At 41.0% G+C, this 21,075-nt stretch overlaps 2 protein-coding genes across 3 annotated transcripts; both read left to right on the forward strand.

Moving 5' to 3' along the window:
- The first annotated feature begins 6,688 nt into the window (after positions 1-6,688).
- Positions 6,689-9,062, forward strand: LOC306943530 (regulator of G-protein signaling 21-like). Its single transcript, XM_079529926.1, has 4 exons — positions 6,689-6,762; positions 7,888-7,949; positions 8,048-8,211; positions 8,369-9,062. Exons 1-4 carry the CDS (start codon positions 6,704-6,706, stop codon positions 8,771-8,773), a joined length of 690 nt encoding a protein of 229 aa, XP_079386052.1. The 5' UTR covers positions 6,689-6,703; the 3' UTR covers positions 8,774-9,062.
- A 1,484-nt stretch (positions 9,063-10,546) lies between these two features.
- Positions 10,547-21,009, forward strand: ro60 (Ro60, Y RNA binding protein). 2 transcript variants are annotated; one of them, XM_079529975.1, is made up of 9 exons: positions 10,547-10,657; positions 12,229-12,848; positions 13,975-14,195; positions 15,672-15,818; positions 16,375-16,512; positions 16,625-16,741; positions 17,272-17,388; positions 18,026-18,172; positions 18,298-21,009. In XM_079529975.1, exons 2-9 carry the CDS (start codon positions 12,248-12,250, stop codon positions 18,448-18,450), a joined length of 1,641 nt encoding a protein of 546 aa, XP_079386101.1. In that variant the 5' UTR covers positions 10,547-10,657; positions 12,229-12,247; the 3' UTR covers positions 18,451-21,009. The 2 variants fall into 2 exon arrangements, with proteins under 2 accessions (XP_079386101.1, XP_079386102.1); XM_079529976.1 differs by having other exon boundaries at positions 10,560-10,661.
- The last annotated feature ends 66 nt before the right edge of the window (positions 21,010-21,075 follow it).

A 21,075-nucleotide genomic window follows, 5' to 3' on the forward strand; every position in this document is an offset into this window, starting at 1 on the left:
TAAATAGTTTAAAAGTTGAGTGAATCGTTACATGCCTAGTAGGTTCAGGTTGTAGGTAGGTAGGTAGGTAGGTAGGTAGGTAGGTAGGTAGGTAGGTAGGTAGGTAGGTAGCAGCTAGCTAGGTAAAAAGAGAAACAAATAAAAGATAATCAACAGCATTAGCTTGAAATGAAATGAAATGAAATGAAATTAAATCTATATTTACCCAGGGTATCTGGGCTAAGCTCAAGAACTTGTTTCCAGCCAGGCCCTGCTCATAGAACACATTTCATCGTAGTGGTTGATGCCTTGTTCAAGGGCATTTCAGCGGTGGTAATTTTAACGTGTCGGATGGCTGATTCGAACTGGGAACCTTCCGGTATCTAGACCGCGCCGCTATCCGTTCGGCCACCGCTGCCTTCAGGAAGCTTCAGTCTGATAATCAGGCTAGGCGGGCAGCTGAGTTTTGAACATATTGGAGTTTATTGAGGACTATGGAGGCGATGCCGTGGAGACGCGGCATGATGATGATTCATGTATCATCATCATGGCAGCCTCGAAAACGAGGATCCGTTATCCTAAAGCAATTCATTTCTTCACTAGCTGAACTAGCTCTCCGTTTGTGAGCCTGCTGGTGATTGTGGAGTCCAAGATGCGTATGTGGAAGAGCCGGGGGCAGTCTGGGCACGGAAGTGTTGGAGGTGGACAGCGTAACATAAGATGTCAATGTCTTTGTTGACGCTTCTTTTCTACTGCTTGTGCTCGATCTGTCTCAAGTTTCTGAACACCAATCGCAATTGTGCCACGCCAGGATGAGCGGTCCGCTGCCAGGGGCTCCCAGTTGTCCACAGGGATACAGTTGCCCTAATTGAGCTCAGATGTAATGAATATGTGGATGAGTCAGTGTTTCGGCTGCAAAAAATGACAGAGAGGGGAGGAACTGGAAATAACCTGGCAAGTTCTTAAGGTGGAAGAAGGCCATTTTGGTGACCTTTGACCTATGCTCAAAATAGGGATGCCAGGTTGAAATTGGTAAATTAACAGTGAGGGTTTTACCGTGTTGTGGACTGGATTCCCATTTGGGGTTTTTCTTGGTCACATGAGTCAAAATATGCTCTGTCATGAACTTCATTTCAGAGGAAGGTAAAATGTTCCAAAGCAGAACAAATAACACACCAGTGAGGAAAATGTTGTCCTCATGAAACCAAACAAACAAACAAAAAAAAAAGATCTTGTTTTCACTTCCCACTTCACTTGTACTGTGTGTAGACAACCAGGTCACCATAGCAACGCTGTCTCAATGTTATATGAGTATAAGCTATACAACGGAACACATTCGACCAGCATTATGGTAAAATCTATACTCTACATTTGCATAAGTGAATATAGTTTTAACATGCAAAATATTGTTCCAATATGATTTGGACATGTACCACGAAGCACACCACATACAGCTTGTGGCAGTTACTCTGCCACTGGCACTGCATTTAACCTTCAATAACTTTCCTGTGTAACCTGTAACAGGAATGCTATCACTCAGGTTCAAGTTTGAATTATTCTTTATGGTTTATGTTGGTAAATAAATAGTAAATGTTGCATTTATATAGCGCCTTTATCCAAGGCGCTTTACATAGATCATTCACCCATTCACCCATTCACACATCTCATGTTTGTTGTCATGAGTTGTCACGATCCGAGTTGGCTTCGCCCGAGGCTTAAAAGGTCTTTAAATGAATACTTTTTGAAACGTCTATGGGAGAAATGCATGTATGGGGAATGCTTTTCCGGGTCTGTCGTCGTCATGAAAGGGGGCAGGACTGCGATGCTCTATATTGGTTGATTGTTGATTGTACTGACTTCAGTATAGGGAGCAGTGTGGAAAACCTGGGGGCCACTTATTACTGTATGCAATGCATACATAACACTCAACCGACGGTCCCCACTACCAGTGGTCCATGGCATAATAGGCCTGCTGGTGGTCCATGGGAAAATGTTTTAAAATATAAATAAAATGCCTTTGTTAAATGTATTAAATTATGCTTAAATAATACAGTATTTCAAACATTTTTGGAATAATATAGCTAATAAAAAGATTTAAATTAAATCATGACTGTTAACTTGTGGGCTTGATTTCATTCATTGCACGATGCTACAGTACGTAGCATGAGTGGTCCTCAGAGCAAAAATATATATGATTTGTACCAAATGTTGTGTGTAACGTCTTATCTATTCCTATCCCACGGTTACCCTGATTCCATTCTCTTACTTCATCCAACCTTCCATTAAACTCAGGTTAACTGATATACAGTAGGCCTATTTATAGAGCAGACACATGATGACATGAATATATTGGCACATTTCCAAATAATGATGACTCAATCAGGCAAGCTGGTCCACTTACCTTTCTTGAGATTCTAACTCCCTTTTCTGTGGAATGTCTTAACCCCAGTAAACGACAACACTGACACACTTCCACGGAACAGTGCATAAACGTTTAGTGTACTGTTCTGTGAAAGGAAGAAAATACAAAATCTTCACTTTGCTACATTACTAAATGCATGGTCAGGGACCACATGCAATACCATCACGGACCACCAGTTGAATACCCCTGGTATAGACGCCTTAACAGACGGCGTCACACTAATAAGCAACAGGATGCACGCGCATAACGGCAGCAGAAGAACACCACCTCCTATAAGATGCAATGGAAAAGTTCCCAGTGTGGAGGAAGAATGATTAGGATTTTTATTGTGATAATCCATTGGTTTCTGTTGTGTTTGAACAATAATAGCAATTCAAAACAGTTGTCCTCAAAACCACACCCCCAGTCGCTGTCAAGGCGGAGTTTCTGACGTCGTTCACCCGGCAGCCATCTTACTTCGGGGCTACAGTACAGTATGTTCAATGGCAGCTCAAACAGAAACAGTCATAACTCCCTCAAATCTTGACGGATTTACAAACGGGTTGGTTTATTACAAACGTTGTCAACGTGGCTATGATTCAGGTCGCTTATCTGCTTATTTTTTTTATTTATATGAACGTCGTATAAAAGCATTTAAGTATGCGGACGTCTCTAACAAACCAAACCGTTTGAAAATCGGTTGAAAATTTAGCAAGTTATGGTCATTTAAGAGTACATGCCCCATAGACACAATGTTATATGGCCCGAGGTAAGATGGCCGCCACGTAACGACGTCGCTCTCCATTGGCCAACAGCATGGGTGAGCTATCTATAGTTTATATATATCTATGGTCATAAGAACGGGAGTGAACACGGCAGCAGAGCCTATTTGTGCATGGCTGCGCGCGCACCTGCAGCCCATCAAGTATAATTTATGCTTCGTCCTGCGATGGTGTCGCACACGCAGACCTCTAAGCTCACAACAGTTAGCCTGGTTAATAAACCAGACCGAATCAGCCGTTGGCAAAAAAAAAATTGCCTGCCAGCGGATTAGGGTCTGGCGAGGCTCAGTAGCACGCCTCTTTCCTACAACCGAGAACAGGTCGGGCCAATCGGGACACGGTATGCAATATGGGCGGGCTTTGGTAAGGTGACGTTCAATGCTTGAGACCTTTGACTGACAGTAGCTCTGACCAATTGCGTCAAAGAGAAAATGTTTGAACCCGCCCCCCGGGAAATGAAATCCAAGTGGAGCCAGCCCAGACTAATATACCGCGACAGTGTTGTGTGATATTAGTCTGGCTTATTAGCCAGGCTACACAACAGTCGCATCCGCGATGCGATGTGAGCTATCAGCTGTTCTCTGCGTGCAGTACTGTTGCGCTTTGAAGTATAAATGTCTCCTATAGGGTGCATCTCACTAGCCAACACACAAGGTAGATTGAATGGACTGAAACCAGCGCTCCCCAAAACAACAGGTTTGGAGATCTGTTGGGAATTGATTACATGAAACAATCACCCATGCGCCCAGTCCCAATGTTTGTAAACAAATAATTGGTCTATATGCCATTCAATAAGCTTGATGCACAGCATATTGGAAATAATTGTGGTTCTCAAACATTTCAATTTCAAGGACCCCGATAACAATGAGGGTGTACAAACAGAGCCACAAGACCTGTGAAGAAAGTATAAAGAAGAGGTCCAATTGTGTTTCCAATATGTGCTGGGCATGCAGCCTATCAAACAACAAATGTTTAATATCTAAATTCTGTGAAAGGCCCTAGGGAAAAAGCAAGAATAACAAGAGATTAACAAAAGAAAAATAAACATCCTCTGGCCCTACATCCTCAACTGTACCAGGAAATACTCCCAAAAAGAAAACCCCTTGACATTGTTTCATTTAGAGTGGTTATACTAGTCAAGTATGACATCATAAGGTCATAATCTGTTGCATCATCTCTATATATCAGTGGTTCTCAATCCTTTTCATGCCAGGGTACAACTACCTCAAAATGTTACAGTACTTACTGTAGGTAAATGTTACAAATTCCACCACTGTATTTGTCTGTGTAGGACAGGCCTATATCGTTTCCCTAAATTCATACTGTGCAAACTTTTACTGTTCCACTGCTACCTCCATGGCACCTCCATGAATCTGTTCGAATTCAATTCAAATTCTATATTAACTCAGTAAGATTCTAATCGTATCTCATCCTTTTGTGTTTGGGTGTGATCATTCTGTAGCTAGGTGATACACTTTACCACAAAATGATCACGCCCCAAACACGTTTGAACGTCATACTGAAACCTCTGGCCTGCCCCACTCACAACTTCCTCCTGAGCATTCCATTCATTCATTGCACCCACCCACTCATTCCAACCCACTCATTCATTCATTGCACCCACCCACTCATTCCAACCCACTCATTCATTCATTGCACCCACCCACTCATTCCAACCCACTCATTCATTCATTGCACCCTATGTCTGAGTCAAAAGTTCAATACAGGCTCACCGCTCAACCCTGGTCTAATCAGACTCAAGGGAATGTGTTTTGGGATCCTTTGACCATATGGATGAATGTTTGGTCTATTTTGGTGATCGATAACAATCCAATCTCTACAAAAGACACTGGTGTCTAACAACCTGCATAGAGGCAGAGGGGGAAACGTTGAAATCAGCGCCAGCGGGTGCATGAAGGCCATGCACTGTAGCCAGTAGCCACAGGGCTTGCAATTTCTTGAGGGGCATATAAGGCCAAATTGAGATAGAACGGCAGCCACGGGGCCATGATGACCCCTGTCAAATTCCTGCCCTGAGTATGTCTACACACAGCATGTGAAACTGTAAAAGAAAACTCAGAATTGAAGTAATTTGAGAATAAAAGCCAGTGGCTGTGATTTGCCTGGCTCGGATCTGTTCATTATGGTGTCAGCATTTGATCTGGGATGAATTCATTCTACTATTCTATTATGCTACGTTTTTTTGCTCCCGATCCGATTTAATGATATATTTAGTAATATTACTAAATGTCTCATTAAACAGATGAGCAGGTCCCCATGTCATAAGTAAAACATTGCTTTGTAATAACTCTGCGATTTGTATCCACATTAGTACAGCATTGGAAATCCTCCATTTTAACATTTGAATTGTCTAAAACCACATGAATTGCAACTATGGGCTCTTAGTACCCTCTAGGTCGTCTATCAATTTGTTTGTGAAATACTCTCCTTTCCTCCTATAGCACTACCTCAAAATATCTAATTCTAATTCTCACAACTTAACTTAAAAGATGTCTTCCAAATATAATGTATTCATATTTCTTACTGTAGGCTATGAGCTTCATCTGTGGTAAGATTGATTTTTGTTTAAGTGAGCTGCTAAAGGCACAGCAGTTACAAAGACTCAATACAAAGACATTATATATTTTGCTGAAAAATGTCTCATGCATTCTTTGTCCTGGGGTCATACATTTCAGCGAGTTGTTACCATGCAGTTGACCATTAGTAGTGGATATATGGTAGAGCTCTGTACCACAATAGCATATTTCAATCCAGGACCACCCCTTCTCCCCACCTGCAAATGTATATGTAAGAATACAGTTATTGTATTTGTATTCATATTTAAAGTCAATTATCTTTTAAAGCCAAATTCCCTGCCCCATTTTTGTCTATTTTCGGTAGCCAACACTGTGATCAACTAGTTAACTAATTGATTTTCCCACACTACATCCATTAGTTCAATCTTTGAATTTGATGGACTTATAACACATTTTTCATTTACATTTTGGCTACCACTGTGGTAGAGCAGAGACAGACATAGGCCATTTTGAGAGAAACACCTTCAACCTACAGTACTAGGCACGACTCAACATTAAACTGCTGAGAATAAAGAAAACACAGGATGCACACTTGCATTCATGCGGCTCCCTCCATTCATGCAACAAACAGGCTTGCATGCACATGGGATAAAAATAGCACGAGTCGTGTTGAGAAACGTGTGGAATTGTAGCTATGTTTCGTCATTACTGCACTGTGTTCAGATTATTATAAAGCCTCAGGGACAAGCTGGGTGCCTCATCATCACTGGTGAATGGTGGCCCAGTGGCAAGTTGTGGAACCAGGTTCTTGGGCAGTTTCCCCACTACTAGGGCATACATCACAGACAGAATAGTATTGATGATAAGGAAACAGTCTTCTGAAACACATAAGGAAGGTTCTTCTTGAAGTGCGTAAAGCACAAGATATAGGCTCTGATATAATGTAAAGATGTTATGGTAAAGTATGCACAGTTAAGGCAGAAATTCCTTATTACATTTTCAGAATGGATATGCTCATTGAGACAACTTCTGTGAAACATGAAACAAAGAAAACAAAGAAAAGGTAAGTATTTTACTTACTAGTTTCTAGTAAGATCGGGCTTATTTAAAAAAAAAAATTAATGCAATGTTTGGGACGTGGATTGTGAATATTCTCATTGTGATATTTTCTTGTAGAAAAACACCCTGGACAACGTTGCACAACTTCATTCAAAGTCCCTTAACAACAAACAAACTTGGGTATACTGTCTGCATCTCTTCATTTGTCTATGTGCAGTGGTGGAAAGTAACCAACTAAATTTACCCAAGTAATGCATACTTATGTACAACTTTGAGGTACTTTACTTTACTTGAGGAACATTTTATATATATATATATATATATATATATATATATATATATATATATATATATATCTGAGAGAGAGAGAGAGAGAGAGAGAGAGAGAGAGAGAAAGAGAGAATATAGATAGAGCTTCTTTACTTAGAGTGTTAGATAGAATTTTATGTAGACTATGCATAGTTTGAGTTTCATTATATAGATATTCCACTGTTACGTTCTTAGCTTATGTATGATTGATATCATAAAATATATTATGTATTGCCATGCTTTTTGTTATTGCTTAATGTAAGTCGCTCTGGATTAAAGGACCACTTTTCAACATCTCTTCATATAATTGGTCCTCACTAATGTTCATAGGAGGGCTGTGGGCAGTTCAGAAACCCGTCCACCAGTGACATCGTTAGGCAGATTATTTTTAAACAAGATATAAAAAATATATTTATTTAGATTTTTATTATGGTGAGAACGATGGCTTCCATTTTTTAATTGCAACTTTTCAGGAATAGAAAGCCTGCAGTTTCTATTAGCTTGGATTCTCCATTGATGATGTCACTGGTGGACGGGTTTCTGAACTGCCCACAGCCCTCCCATGAGACAGAGTAGAAAATAATTGTGCTATTTTATCATGATCATTAGTGAGGACCAATAATATGAAGAGAGGTTGAAAAGTGGTGAAGTGGTCCTTTAAGAACGTCTGCTAAATGCCTAAATTGTAAATTGTAAGAGAATATTTATACATTCTGGTATTGCTACAGTACTATTACTACTTCCACCACTGGCTAAGTGATGTCTTGTACATTATTACCACTGAAAGTAGAGTAAACATCTTATTTTCCTTCTCCTGCAGAAAGTCAACAAATGAAACAAGCCAACTTGGCCAATCTCTTAAGATGCTACTTTCCCGTAAATGTAATATCCAGTTATTTTCAGACCTTTTGTGAATCATTGCTGACCATGGCGACTGAATTGCGACCCACTTATTATTTACCTTCTTCTCTCTGTCCAAGGTGGACGGAAGGCATTTCATGACTTCCTTAAATCAGAGTTTTGTGAGGAGAACCTGGACTTCTGCCTCACTTGTGAGGAATTCAAAACCATCAGTCCAGAAATGCTTAGCAGGAGAGCAGCAAGTATTTATGAAGAATTTATTAGGACTGGGTCTCCTAAAGAGGTAAAACAACAGTTTATTGCACATTTTATATAATACACCAATGAAATAATAACCATAACGTCTAAAGACACACTGATGTCATTATTCATCAGCAAAATTCTACTGACAACTTTTATTTTGATCTGTCATATACTGTGACTATTCTGGAACATTTCAGATCAACTTGGATTTCCACACAAGAGAATGTCTTGCTCAGAATCTCCAGAAACCAAGTCAACTTTGTTTCACCGTTGCACAGAATCAAATCTACAGTCTAATGGAGAACGATGCCTTTCCTCGTTTCATTCAGTCTGACTTTTACAAGGACCTGCGTCATTCTGCCTCCAAGCCAGCGGACCTTGGGAAGCACCGCAATGCTTTTAGGGCAAAGAACAAAGAAGGCCTAATTGGAATGCAAACCAATCAGACTAACTCCACAATGACTTGCATACCGGAGACAAAGTCTGATAAGACAGACAATATGGAAGTAAAGCGTCACAAAACCACATCATCAGATGATAGATCGACTTTTTACAGACACTTCCTCTTGCCACAAATATCCACCTCACAAGACACTGACTAAAATGTGGCAAAAGACTGAAAGGCCCGTGGATATGGTATATCGCCATGGAACAGATGCAGGTGTATGATAGCCTACTGGACGTGCAATAAACTCTCTCTAGGCACGTCCCAAAACTAGAAGTTGTAGTGGTACCATATTGCCTGAGTTAGTGTAGCAGTAGTGGACAGTGGACATTTTGAGTAGACTTATATATGTACTTTACTTGAGTATTTGTATTTTCTTGAATACTTTTGACTTTCACTCCACTACATTTCAAAGAAAGGGCACATTATGAATTCTATTTCATAGTGACAATTTTCACTATTGAACTGTCAACCTTTTTATACAGAGGGAAGTAAAGGGAAAAAGAGCAGGCCACCAAGCACAGAGCCAAAGATCAAGCTTACTAAGTATTGAGGGTTTAAGTGGTCATTGACATTAAAAAGAAAATGTACTTTGTAATTTGTGCTTTTGAACACGTGTATTTTTCACTTTTGAACATGTAAGTAGGTGTTGCTGCACTTGTAGTGTAACATTTTACCTATAGAGTTGAGTATAGGCTACTTTGAAGTAATCGTGGATGTGAATGGTTATATGCTTACACAAAGCTTTACTGATGAATGCAGGAGTAGAGCGTATAACCATTACATCCTATAACCAATCCATATGATGTGGATTCAAAGGCTTATGTTTGAAAATTATAACTTATTATTGATTTGTAGAAGTTGTCATTTTTACATTACAGTGTATGTATGTGTCAGTTCTGTGCTAAATATGTTGTTACACATCAAGGGGGCAAAATTAACAAAACTGTCTGCAAGTGTCATGTGTCATTTGTGTTAAGTTTGTCCCTTTGTTTCCCTCGCCCCTTCCGTTTGTAACGCGGGAGCTGGCAAACTTCTTGGGAACTCAGATGAGATTAGGCTCTTTGAGAAGTAAAACCAAACAAGATAAGATTGTATCTATTTCACGCATGATGTACTACTGCCACCTGATGGTGGACAGAAAAAAATAATAATACAAATGATTATTTTAGTTATGGTTTTCAATTATGTTCATCTCATCTAGACTGAGGAGGAAGAACAGTGATGTGTGCTTTGGGTCCTTTTTCATCCACCACTAAATGCAATGTGTATGCGCAATGCATACCAATCTGAAATAAAATACAATATTGATTTATATATTTGTATTATTTTATATTTTTTATTCAAAAGATATATAAAAACATATAACATAAAGCACAAAATCCGCTTGTGACTCTCACTTGTGAATGTAATTCAACACTAATTCAACACAAGCCATTTAATTTTGTTCGGTAAAGGTAAAGGTTCAGCTCCTTGTCAGGAGGGTTATTTAAGGTCATAGATAGATGATCTACAAGCTAACACGCTTGTCAAGCTTGTATCATGTTGTAATATAGATCTGTTCTTCTCAACGACACCCTCATGCTGCGATGGAGCAGCCTAATAAATTAAGCTTGGATCAAGCTCGTATCGTATCCCAGCATCCTCCGCGGCACAGCCTTGCTGCTGCGTTTCACCATTGATTGTGACCTATGGACTTCTGCAACTCCAGAGGGCGCTATTCGGCACATTAAGTACATTTATTTAATGACAATTAAAATACAGAACAAACACAGTTTGACCCACTCGTATTGCATTATTTCATAATGAAATAATAATAATAATGTTCATTATGCATTCTTCTTCATCATCATGCTCATGCAAGCATGCCATCATGCACGGAGGACTCTGGAGCATTGTGTCACAGCAGCACAGAATCAGGGTCTCGTGGGTCTGGGTCACCAATTTCGGTGTAACGAATAATCTCCGGATGCATTGGGGAGGACGGACGCCCATTAAAACATCAACATTAAAAAAGTCTCGTGCAGATATATATATTGCGGTGGGTAAGTTCAATACATTTCCCAGTAGAACCGTGTTGACTATATACACAAAACAATGAACTAAAGCAAATTAAAGACACCATTAGGTAGCAAACAGAACACTTATTTTAACCAAAATCTGATGATTTCTCCTGCCAGCTGCCCATCCCAGACAGGCAGGCGGACCACATCTGTCGTCGAAGTTACGTTATGTGCGGTAATATTACCTATAAACGCATCCCACCTGGTGGTCGGGCAACTGCTGACTATTAACAGCGTTATTACATAGTGTCAGGTGTAATCTGGCGTTTTATTACTATGGTCTTAGTTATGATGAAGTCATGGCTGTAATCGGCTTGAAGCTATTTCTGTCAAGCTAGTTAGCATGTGAATCAAGGGGGCCTGGTGGGTTGGGGTTCTAACTTCTATCTATGGCAGCATACCCAGCTATTGTATTCTAGTTCAATGTTTACTTTTAATTTCAAGGCCCCCCAGTTTGATATGCATTGGGTCAGGAACCCTTTTTAAATGGACATCGGGGACCCCAGTCTCCACTGTAAACCCCTCAGTGTTTATTTAATTCTGAGAGTGTACACATGGAAGACAATCTTACAGACACATACACATACTGATGGTCTAGTTTCTCAACTTTTTCAAGGACAGCAAACAGTTTACTGTTGTGACGAAAAGAGAGTTGAGCCAGAAGGCAAAGCTCTCTGTCTACCGAGCAATCTTCGTTCCTACTCTCACCTATGGTCATGAAGTGTGGGTCATGACTGAAAGAATAAGGTCGCGAATACAAGCGGCCGAAATAAGTTTTCTTCGACGGGTGGCTGGCATCTCCCTTAGAGATAGGGTGAGAAGTTCAGTCACACGAGAGAGACTCGGAGTAGAACCGCTGTTCCTTCGCCTGGAAAGGAGCCAGCTTAGGTGGTTCGGGCATCTAGTTAGGATGCCTGACGACGCACGTCCCACTGGGAGGAGACCCCGGGGCAGACCAAGGCGCAGTTGGAGGAAACACATCGACTCACTGGCCTTGGAACGTCTCGGAATCTCCCAGGAGGAAGTCACTAATGTTGCTCTGTAGAGGGAAGTCTGGAGCACTCTGGTGGAGCTGTTGCCCCCGCGACCCGACTACGGTTAAGTGGTTGAAGATGGATGGATGGATGGATGGAACAAACAGTTTGGTATTAGTATTGCTGGGACCACCACAATCTAAGAACAGTTTTATTGATATTGCTTGAGGGACCCCTGCTTTAGTCGTTTAGACAGAGGCTAGAGGTTTTAGACCACTTGTAGATCTTAGATCTGGGTCCATTTGGTTCGATTTGTGTACTCAAGAGATCTACAAGCACATGATCTTGTAGATCTGCTATTTTCTGCAAAGAGGTTTGGTGTTTAAAGAAAAAAGTACAAATCCAAAGATAGTTTTGAGGCTATTTATGAATAAATTTAATCTCACAATTTTATACATTATGTAATATGTAGTGGGGATCCCTGGTTCATCTTTCTCAGCTAAGGGGTCCTTGGCCTGGAAAACATTGAAGACCCCTAATCTAATACTCTCCCACATCCACTATGTCTTTTTCAGTACTCCTTGAGTCCTGACCATGAAGCCATCGGGAAGCAGCGGAGTCACAAACAATGTTCCATCGCCATCAGAGAACCACGCACTGAACTCGGCGGACGGCGCTTGCCCGTGGGAGGTGTCGGACACTGCCAGACTGCGACGATTCCTCTGTTACGGCTCCGAAAGTAACATCTACACCGCCAGGGAGGAGAGCCAGCTCAGCATGGAGAGTGCCACAACTCTGCTCTCTCTGCTGCAGGATGGCCAGGGCTGCGAGGTGGTCGAAGACGTCAAACGCTTCGCTCGGGACGGGCGGGCTGTCGCGCTCAACCCGTGCCTCTTCGCCCTGGCTGTGTGCTCCCAGCACTCGGAGCAGAAGACCAAGCAGGCGGCGTTCGAAGCCCTGAAGGAGGTGTGCACGTGTCCCACTCACCTCTTCGCTTTTGTCCAGTACAAGAAGGAGCTAAAGGAAGGCATGAAGTGCGGGATCTGGGGCCGCGCACTGAGGAGAGCCGTGTCGCACTGGTACAACGAGCAGGACGCTATGAGCCTGGCGCTGGCGGTGACCAAATGTAAACAGAGACATGGCTGGACCCACCAGGACCTGCTGCGACTGTCCCACACCAAGCCTGCTTCTGAAAGTGAGTTTCAACAACAGACACGCAGTGACGGCCACATGACCACACCTATGTATCGGCTATTTGAAAATGGCTTATCTACAAGCACACCATGATGTGAGCTTGTAGATTTCAAAAGATTTTGAAATAAAATGTGAAACATTTGGAATACCTTTGAAACATTTTAACAACACAAATCTTGTATGGAGGGTCCTGGCACACAATATTTTCATATTTCAACATGAAAATGTTTGAGAACGGTTTAAACAATATTAGTGAGCAAGCCTAAATGAGCAAATACACTTTAGAAACAAGTCCAAAGAAGAACATTAACTGCGACTACCAATATTTACAAGCACCTCTATAGAAAAACAAACCCATCGCTTAGAATAAATGAACATGGCATTGGCAACACTGAAGATCATGCGGTTAATCTTCTTTTACTTTATTTGTTTAATTTGTAAACCAAAGATCTGAACAGACAGAGATGTGCTGTGAGTGACATGATATATTTTAACGACGAACGGTGAACCTTAATTGGTTAGGTTAACCAAAAGATTCACCCGCCAAGTACATTTCAAACATTACAACCAACAAAGAAATGTAGGATGTAATGTTAAATGTAATGATTGGTTATACTGTTGATGATTGTATTCCTGTAGTATTTCCGTTTTTCAGAGGCACATGGAAGCTTGCCACTTGCCTGAAAAGTAAATCGTCCATTATAAAATGATAGGTACATTATTAATTACCGTTCAATTTTACGCGATTATTTATTTTTTACTTTTTGTACAATACAAAAATTACCTCAAGTGTTATGCTAAATACCTACATAGCTATGAATATGACTAGGGGTTCACAATTGCTATTTTATGTATGAAGTGTAGCAACAGTGAAAACATCACATTATATGTAACAGTGCTCTTATTTTACATTCCACAGCTATAGATATCTCATGTTGTGTTTATAGACAGTTGTGTCCCCTCTCAAACAATCACTTGTGTAGTCGGGCAACCTGAAAGCTATATCTGCCCAAAAGTTTTATTTTGGGCAGGTGGGCAACCCTTAGTGTCAACACCTGTTATGTTGATGGCACCTTGAAAACAGCACTGTACTGAGTGACCAATGTCCATATTGTTTGTGCTTTCAGCAATTGCATTGATCAGTAAATACGTAACAAAGGGATGGCCAGAAGTCCAGACGGCATATGCAGACAAAGAGAACTTGGAAGAGGTCGTCAAAGTTCTCTCGTATCTGGAGGTGGTGGAGAAGGTCAGGCACAGCTGTGATGAAACGGAGGTTGTCCATCTCATTATGGAACACAGACTGGAGAGGGAACAACTACTGACAGACCACTTGAAGTCCAAAGATGTGAGTTGTGTTCTAGCTTCAATTCTAGCTTTGTCAGTATTGAGCCTTAGCCAAAGTGACCTGTACTGTTAAATCATAGTTTGCAGGATGTTTTCAATGCTGCATGCCCAGCTTTAAATTAGGCTTGTGAACAGTACCTTTACTACCTTTTAAATCATAGTGTACGGGTTGTTTTCAATGATGCATGCCCATCTTCGTATACAATAACACAAGCATGACTGCTTGTTCTGCTTGTGTGTACGCAGCCAGTGAATAAAAGTGTCTTCAGCCTAGAAGATATAAAAAGTAGTAAAACGAGTTTAGGAACACCTAATATCTAAAGACAACTGGTTCCACAATCGTGGAGCAGCAACTGGAAAGTCTCTGTCACCTTTTAGTCTTAGTCATGACGATACAAGATAGAGAGAATAAGGTTGGGGCCTAACCATTAAGAGCCTTGAAAGCAATCGGCAAGATCTTAGATTGGATTTTAAAGTGAACAGTGAGCCGGTGGAGAGAGTGATGGCACTTTGCACTGCACTGCAGTGCAGCTGCATTTTGGACAATTTACAGGCGAGACTGGGGAAGGTCTAAATATAGCAATACAGCAATAGTCCAGACGAGATGCAATAATTTAGTTATTTGTGAAGTATCTAGATGCCCATTTGGACAAAGGAGGTGACTGTCACCAATACTAGTGGACAAGCCCACAAGCTATTTGTTTTTCTTCTTCCTTTTTCACAATACATAACTGATTATCCAGCAACTCATATGGATAGGCCTGTCAGTATGGATAGTCCTCACACCTAGTTATGTAATATTGACCTAACTATAGTATAGTTAGGTCAATATAGTTGACCTAACTATAGTATAGTTAGGTCAATATTGTAGTAAGCTACAATGTTACTAAGACTGTCTTGTTTTTATTAACCGTTTCCGTCCTAGGGAACCCAATCGACACGTTCATAGGACGTCCTAGCGCATCCTCAATGATATCAGGCGAGAGAAGAATATTCTGAATTTTTTCCTTTTTTTTATGTTTGACTGAGACTCTAAGGCACCCGTAGCTTCGCTCTGCCTTCATATTAGCTTACCGTTCAATTAGCTGTTAGCACGGCAGAAAGAATGCCTTGTCTCTCCTAATCCAGGGCGCTCTCCGTGGTTTTGATCTGATGGATATACTACGCGCTTCATTTCTGACTTCAACATGCCTCTCGTTCAAAATATGAATGCTTTGAATGATATAATAGACTCGAGGCCAAGGTAAGCTAACAAAATATTTCTCCGGTTTTCTTCCGGATTGTTTCCGGGGGGCGGGCTTCAGAGTAAAAGCGGCCATGTCTTTCCGGCACCCCAGAGCTTCTATTTTGAAGGAATCCCGGCACTGATTGTGTTAATGCTCCCTAACGCAGCAGCCCCACTAAATAGTAAAATGCACCGTCTTGGGTTACCTAAACAAAATGTGTTTAAGTTTAAGGTTTTCTGCTTTCTCTGAAGGTATGGCGGGCTCTGTTGAAGGAAATGCCCCTGGAATCAGTGCTGAGAATCTTGGGTAAGATGACTGCTGACAAAGTTCTGGAGCCTGGAAGTCGGGACATGGTGGCAGTTTGTGAAAGAATCCAGAGTGAGGCGGCACTAAAGAAGGTTACAGCAGCTACTTAATACGTTCTAAAATGTTATAATTGCATGGGCTTTTATGCCTTTACTTTCTCATTGTTAAATTGGAGGTTGTCAAAGTAACGCAATATGTGCATTAAAGGAGCATTCAGTGATTTGGGTGATTTGGAAAACCACCCAGTCCGCCCCGGTAACAAAATGTGCACATGCATGCTCTACAGTGGGGGGAAGTGCAACAGGCCAACAGCATGTGCACCAAGGCCCGCCCCTAGTCGATCATGATTGGAGGAAGGCCCCTCTCATCCTGATTGGATGATGGCTTTGCCACCCGCCACCAAAACTGAAACTAGGGTTTTTTGACCCCAGGGGCTCACTGGGGACAGGGAGGAACTCCTTATATGGTCAGCACACTCTATAGTAGGGAGGATTATCCAGAAAAAAAGAAAAAATAAGTGATATTTGAATTAAGTAAAATCACTGAATATACCTTTAAGCACATGAGCTCTATAAGCTCACAACACGTCACATTGTGAGCTTCTATTTTAGAAATGTTTGTATTTTGTCATTGTCCACTACCCACCAGGCGAAGCTCCACCCTTTCACCATCCTTTTCGCCTCTGAAAACTACAAACGGGGCCATAACTGTCGAGGTAAAGTGAAATGGGAGCCGGACATTAGTATCCTCAAAGCCTTGGACACTGCTTTTTACAAGAGTTTCATGGTAAGATGCTTTGATTTTCTCCACCTCTGACCTTTAAGGACAACTGGTAGCCGATAGTATTTCCTGACATGAGGCTGTGTTCCTTCCTTGATTTATTTTTCTTCAACCCCAGAATGTGGAGCCTGTGGGTAAACGGTTTGCCGTGGCTGTGGATGTCAGCACATCGCTGAGCAGCGTTGTCCCAGGAACGTCGGTCAGCACTGCAGTGGTTGCCGCAGCCATTACCATGGTAAGCCAATTCTAAAACACAACGTACAGTTTGAGTAACCTCAGTAACCTCTCTAGAACCAGTCCATTAATATCCATGTCGGGTTGCTGGAATGTTATTGTTCGAATAAAGTAGCCTAGTCTCACCAGCTGCTCCTGAGTTAGAATAAAGCATGGACATACCAAGGAAAGTATTCCAAGAACTACTTGAAGAAACTTGCAGGATTCATTCATTCATTACATCTTTGAAGTGGTACTCCCTGCCACTATGACGGCCCTGGTTTCCGAGGGGCATTTACTTTTTGGGAGCTCAGACGATTTCCATATGATCCATGATTCTCTTTAATGAATTGATGTACTACAGTACATACATTACATACTACGTACATTTCTGCCATGACGTGAATCATTAGACTTACCGTTACAGGCTTTGTCTGGTGTTATTTGCCTGAAATGATGCAATATTCTGTTGTGTTTTGTGTGTTTTCTTGGTAATCGGTCACAATAGTATTTATTTTGCTGTATACTCAAAGTGGACTTTGTATGCAACAGTTAATTGCAAGGACAGAAGTGGACACACAGGTCCTAGCGTACTCCGAAGGAGCTATCGTCCCATGCACCATCGCTGCTGACATGACCCTGACACAAGCAACGATTGAACTGGTTAAGGTATGCATGTTAACCACCTATTTCATACTTTGCTGTACGGCAGTGGCGTGTGAAAATCGACAATGATATGCCAAAATATTGATCGATTATTAACAGTTTGACGGCCGCTGATTGTTTAATCCAGTGTTCCACCGCGCGTAAAACGCTATACCCGACATTTGTTTAATGCGTTTAATTCGCCATTTTAAAATAATTAAAAAGAAACAGCGGATTTATCCGGGACCTGGTGACGAGGCCGGAAATCAAGTCAACCTCTGGGCTGCTAGGGCTTCTGGGAAATTGAGCCCAATGCAAGTGGACGGGGGGTTTGTTTGGACTACAACTTGCTCTCCACTGTGGTTTCATTCCGCATTGTCATGGCCGCTGGTGCGTCTGATCATAACAAGCCGACGGACCATTTCTTGCTGGATTTTCGTGGTTGAAAGCTGCAAATACTTCAGCGTATGCTCTAAAGGTAATAAAACAATCTCGGCAGCGTAGAATATTTGATTAAAATGCGGGTAAAGCGTTTTATGGAGTCAAACTGTTAATTGATTGTTTGATTTTATTAAATGATTGATTATAGATAATGTTTTATCATTGATTAGCTTGATTAACTATTGCACCCATCTCATGAACGTGCACCCATCTCTTTCAGATTCCCACTGGGATGACAGACGGCACTCTCCCCATGACGTGGGCTACAGAGAACCAGAAGGCGGTGGACATGTTCATCGTATTAACCAACAACCCATGCTGGAGCTTCACCGCCAGCCCCGTGGAGAGTCTGAGGAAGTACAGACAAGTGCGTGCGTTTAAATTGAACATTTTCCTCAATATTACCACGTTTTAGATTTGGCTTTTTTAAGGGAAGTAGGATTACATTAATACAACATGGTTTTTGCCCCTTTCTTTTTTTTTTACCTGCAGAATTCGGGAATCTTTTCCAAGATGGTGATGTGTGGTCTGACTTCCATCGGCCATGCCATCGCAGACACAGAAGACAGAGGTTTGCTGAGCATGTGCGGCTTTGACCTCGGAGCTATGAGCGTCATCCGTAACCTAGCCCAGGATCTGATCTGACCTGGTTGAAGGCTGACACCAGTGCAAAAAACAGAGAGGCGAGGTGGACACAACAATGATGAACAAACTTGGCTCACTTGGCATGTTAAGTCTGAGATATACTTAACTGCACGTGGGTGTTGGGGCAGCGAAGACGGCAGATGTACAAGGTCAATGCGTGACACGTTCGGCACATTGAGCTGCGATGTGTTGAGCTTATAGATCTGCTGTGTTCAGTGCCCGGAAATAGCACTGTAACATGCCTATAAAATAATCAGGCATGTTACAGTGCCCTTACAGCACTAATCCAAATGAGGTTGATATTTACAACAACACTGATTTCCATTTTTATATCATTTTGATGACAGGTTAATTGACAAAGCATCCAGCAGGCTGGACTGCACTCTTCGAAATGTTAATGTGCATTTATTTCCTGAAATTTGGGAAGGACGCGATAAATATTATACATGATATGCCATTGTATATCATACTGTTGGACATGATTTTTAATGTAAACAGTACAATGTATGATACAATGTTTAATTGCGCTACTTGTGAAACGGAGAAGATGAAATTAATCCAGTAATTTCTCTAAAGTTACTGTTCGATGAATCCATTTGGAAAGTGGAGAGGCGATGTAAGTATAAAGTTATAGGCTTTAGCACAGGTGTAGGATAAGGATATACAATAAATAGAAGGTCAAGGTATTAGCTGTAGTTTCTATGGCATGACATGCAAATCCAATGTGAAGGTAGAGGCCTTTTAAAACCTTTCTCTCTTAAGGTATTTAATGCATCAGGGGTGTTTTTGTTTTGTCTCCATGCGATTCATTTTGTTTGAAAATGTATGTTTTCGAACTGTTGGTGTCATGAGTACATCCACACAGAATGCAAATATTAAGCAGTGATAAAGAGACACAATTTGTATTCAAAACTAGTTTTTTCTCCACGACTAAAGGCATCAACCTATATGAATACTCGCTCGCAATTTTCACATTTATTCTTCACACCCGTGATGTGTAAAGACTTTTAGTCTATGCCGTTGGACATGATTTTCCCCCCTAAATTAGTAGTACAAAAACAGGATAGGAATTGCAACCAGCAACAAAATAGCTTGATGTCTATGTTCGATGGAAATCTTCCTAAAAGAGATGAAGAACGGGTCTTTGTATTAGTAAATAAGAATGTCTAGACTCTAGCATGAGATGTGGCTTTTGGTAGTGTATGTACAACCCAGCACCGCAAATGCCAATATGATCTCTTGGTCGTTTGAAGATTCCAAATGGAGTTGTTTCTTCTTTTTTTTTTAGAATACCCTTGGTGCTTTTAAATCTGGTTATTTTGTGTTCTTTGTCAGCAACAATGCCAATGTTTGAGACTGCATTTTATAAATGGGAGTTTTACTGTAAGTTGAAGAGATGGAATTGTTCCCGTTAGCGACAGTAGTCTAATTTCTATGCATCACCAATGGACTTACTGTATTACTCTGTTCTGACAGGTCAAATCAAAGTTATTTAACAACAGTTTACCAACACTGATGGCTGCTAGTAAATTTGTTTTATCTGTATAGTATTTTGTTTTTTAAACTACAACATAAGAATGTCAGTGATACAAAACTAACTTAGAATGTTGCTTTCTTTCTAATGTAATAGATACAACTGAATGTACGTTTTGGAAATACACACTTAACACTATAAGATATTTAAATTGCAATGCTTTATACAGTACCCCTTTAAGGATACTAGAATATTTGCAGTGTTTTGCCTACTTAATGCTCTGTTGTACGCCAGCACCTCCATACGACAAAGGCTTCAGGGGCCAATTCAGCACAGGGATCAACATCTGAAGCTACAGTGGTGCTTAAAGGGTAAGACCACTTTTTTAGAGGTTTGGGTTGTTTTCTTACCTTATTATGGGCAAACTAGTCCATTCCATGAGTTATTTCGCTCCGTTGTGTTGTTTATTAGAAATTTGAGAAATAAAACTCAAACTTTTTAATTTCAAGGAAGGACCCCCACTTTGATATGCATTAGGCATAGACCACCTTTTTGTTAAATCTCTGGGACCACAATCTACACTGTAAATTTAACTGACAATGACATTCTCAGAGATGCAGACCTGTAAAAGGTCAATTTGGTTCCTATAACTATCGGTCCTTAGCTGCAACCCCCTCAAGGAGCCCTGGGGGTCCCTGGACCCCACATTGAGAACCAGTGGTTTAATGTTCAGTAATTGTGGCATGGTGCGTTCAATGAAAGTGTCAGGCAGTCCCTTTTATGGTGTTATCAGCCCACAAGGAGACAAACCAATTCCAGACCACTGTAACTGTGATAGGTCATTTTTCCATTTATGCTATGAACAATTTATTGTACAGTCAAACACTTTGGTCCACCAAAAAAAAGGTACTTGTGGATTTTTCCATTCGTGTCCTATGTATTCAATTGAAATGGTAGCCTATACTGTAATTCGGTATTTTATGTCACAGAAAAATGTATTGCATTATTGTCTCTTGTATCCAACCGTGCTTTACATGTATTTGGCTGTAGTGACAATAAAAAAATCACACCCGTGTGAAGCGAGGGGCGCTATATATATATACATCTTTTATGACGTAATTATCAGACAAAACAAACATTAAACTCTGTCC

The sequence above is a fragment of the Electrona antarctica genome, assembly GCF_951216825.1.
Source record: "Electrona antarctica genome assembly, chromosome: 19".
Classification (NCBI taxonomy): domain Eukaryota; kingdom Metazoa; phylum Chordata; class Actinopteri; order Myctophiformes; family Myctophidae; genus Electrona; species Electrona antarctica.

Coding starts and splice junctions, on each gene's coding strand:
- LOC306943530 (XM_079529926.1), top strand. CDS start 6,704: ATGGATATGCTCATTGAGACAACTTCTGTGAAACATGAAACAAAGAAA. Junction 7,950..8,047: donor GATGCTACTTTCCCGTAAAT/GTAATATCCAGT, acceptor TCTCTGTCCAAG/GTGGACGGAAGGCATTTCAT. Junction 8,212..8,368: donor GGACTGGGTCTCCTAAAGAG/GTAAAACAACAG, acceptor GGAACATTTCAG/ATCAACTTGGATTTCCACAC.
- ro60 (XM_079529975.1), top strand. CDS start 12,248: ATGAAGCCATCGGGAAGCAGCGGAGTCACAAACAATGTTCCATCGCCA. Junction 16,513..16,624: donor CTTTTTACAAGAGTTTCATG/GTAAGATGCTTT, acceptor CTTCAACCCCAG/AATGTGGAGCCTGTGGGTAA. Junction 17,389..18,025: donor CAACGATTGAACTGGTTAAG/GTATGCATGTTA, acceptor CATCTCTTTCAG/ATTCCCACTGGGATGACAGA.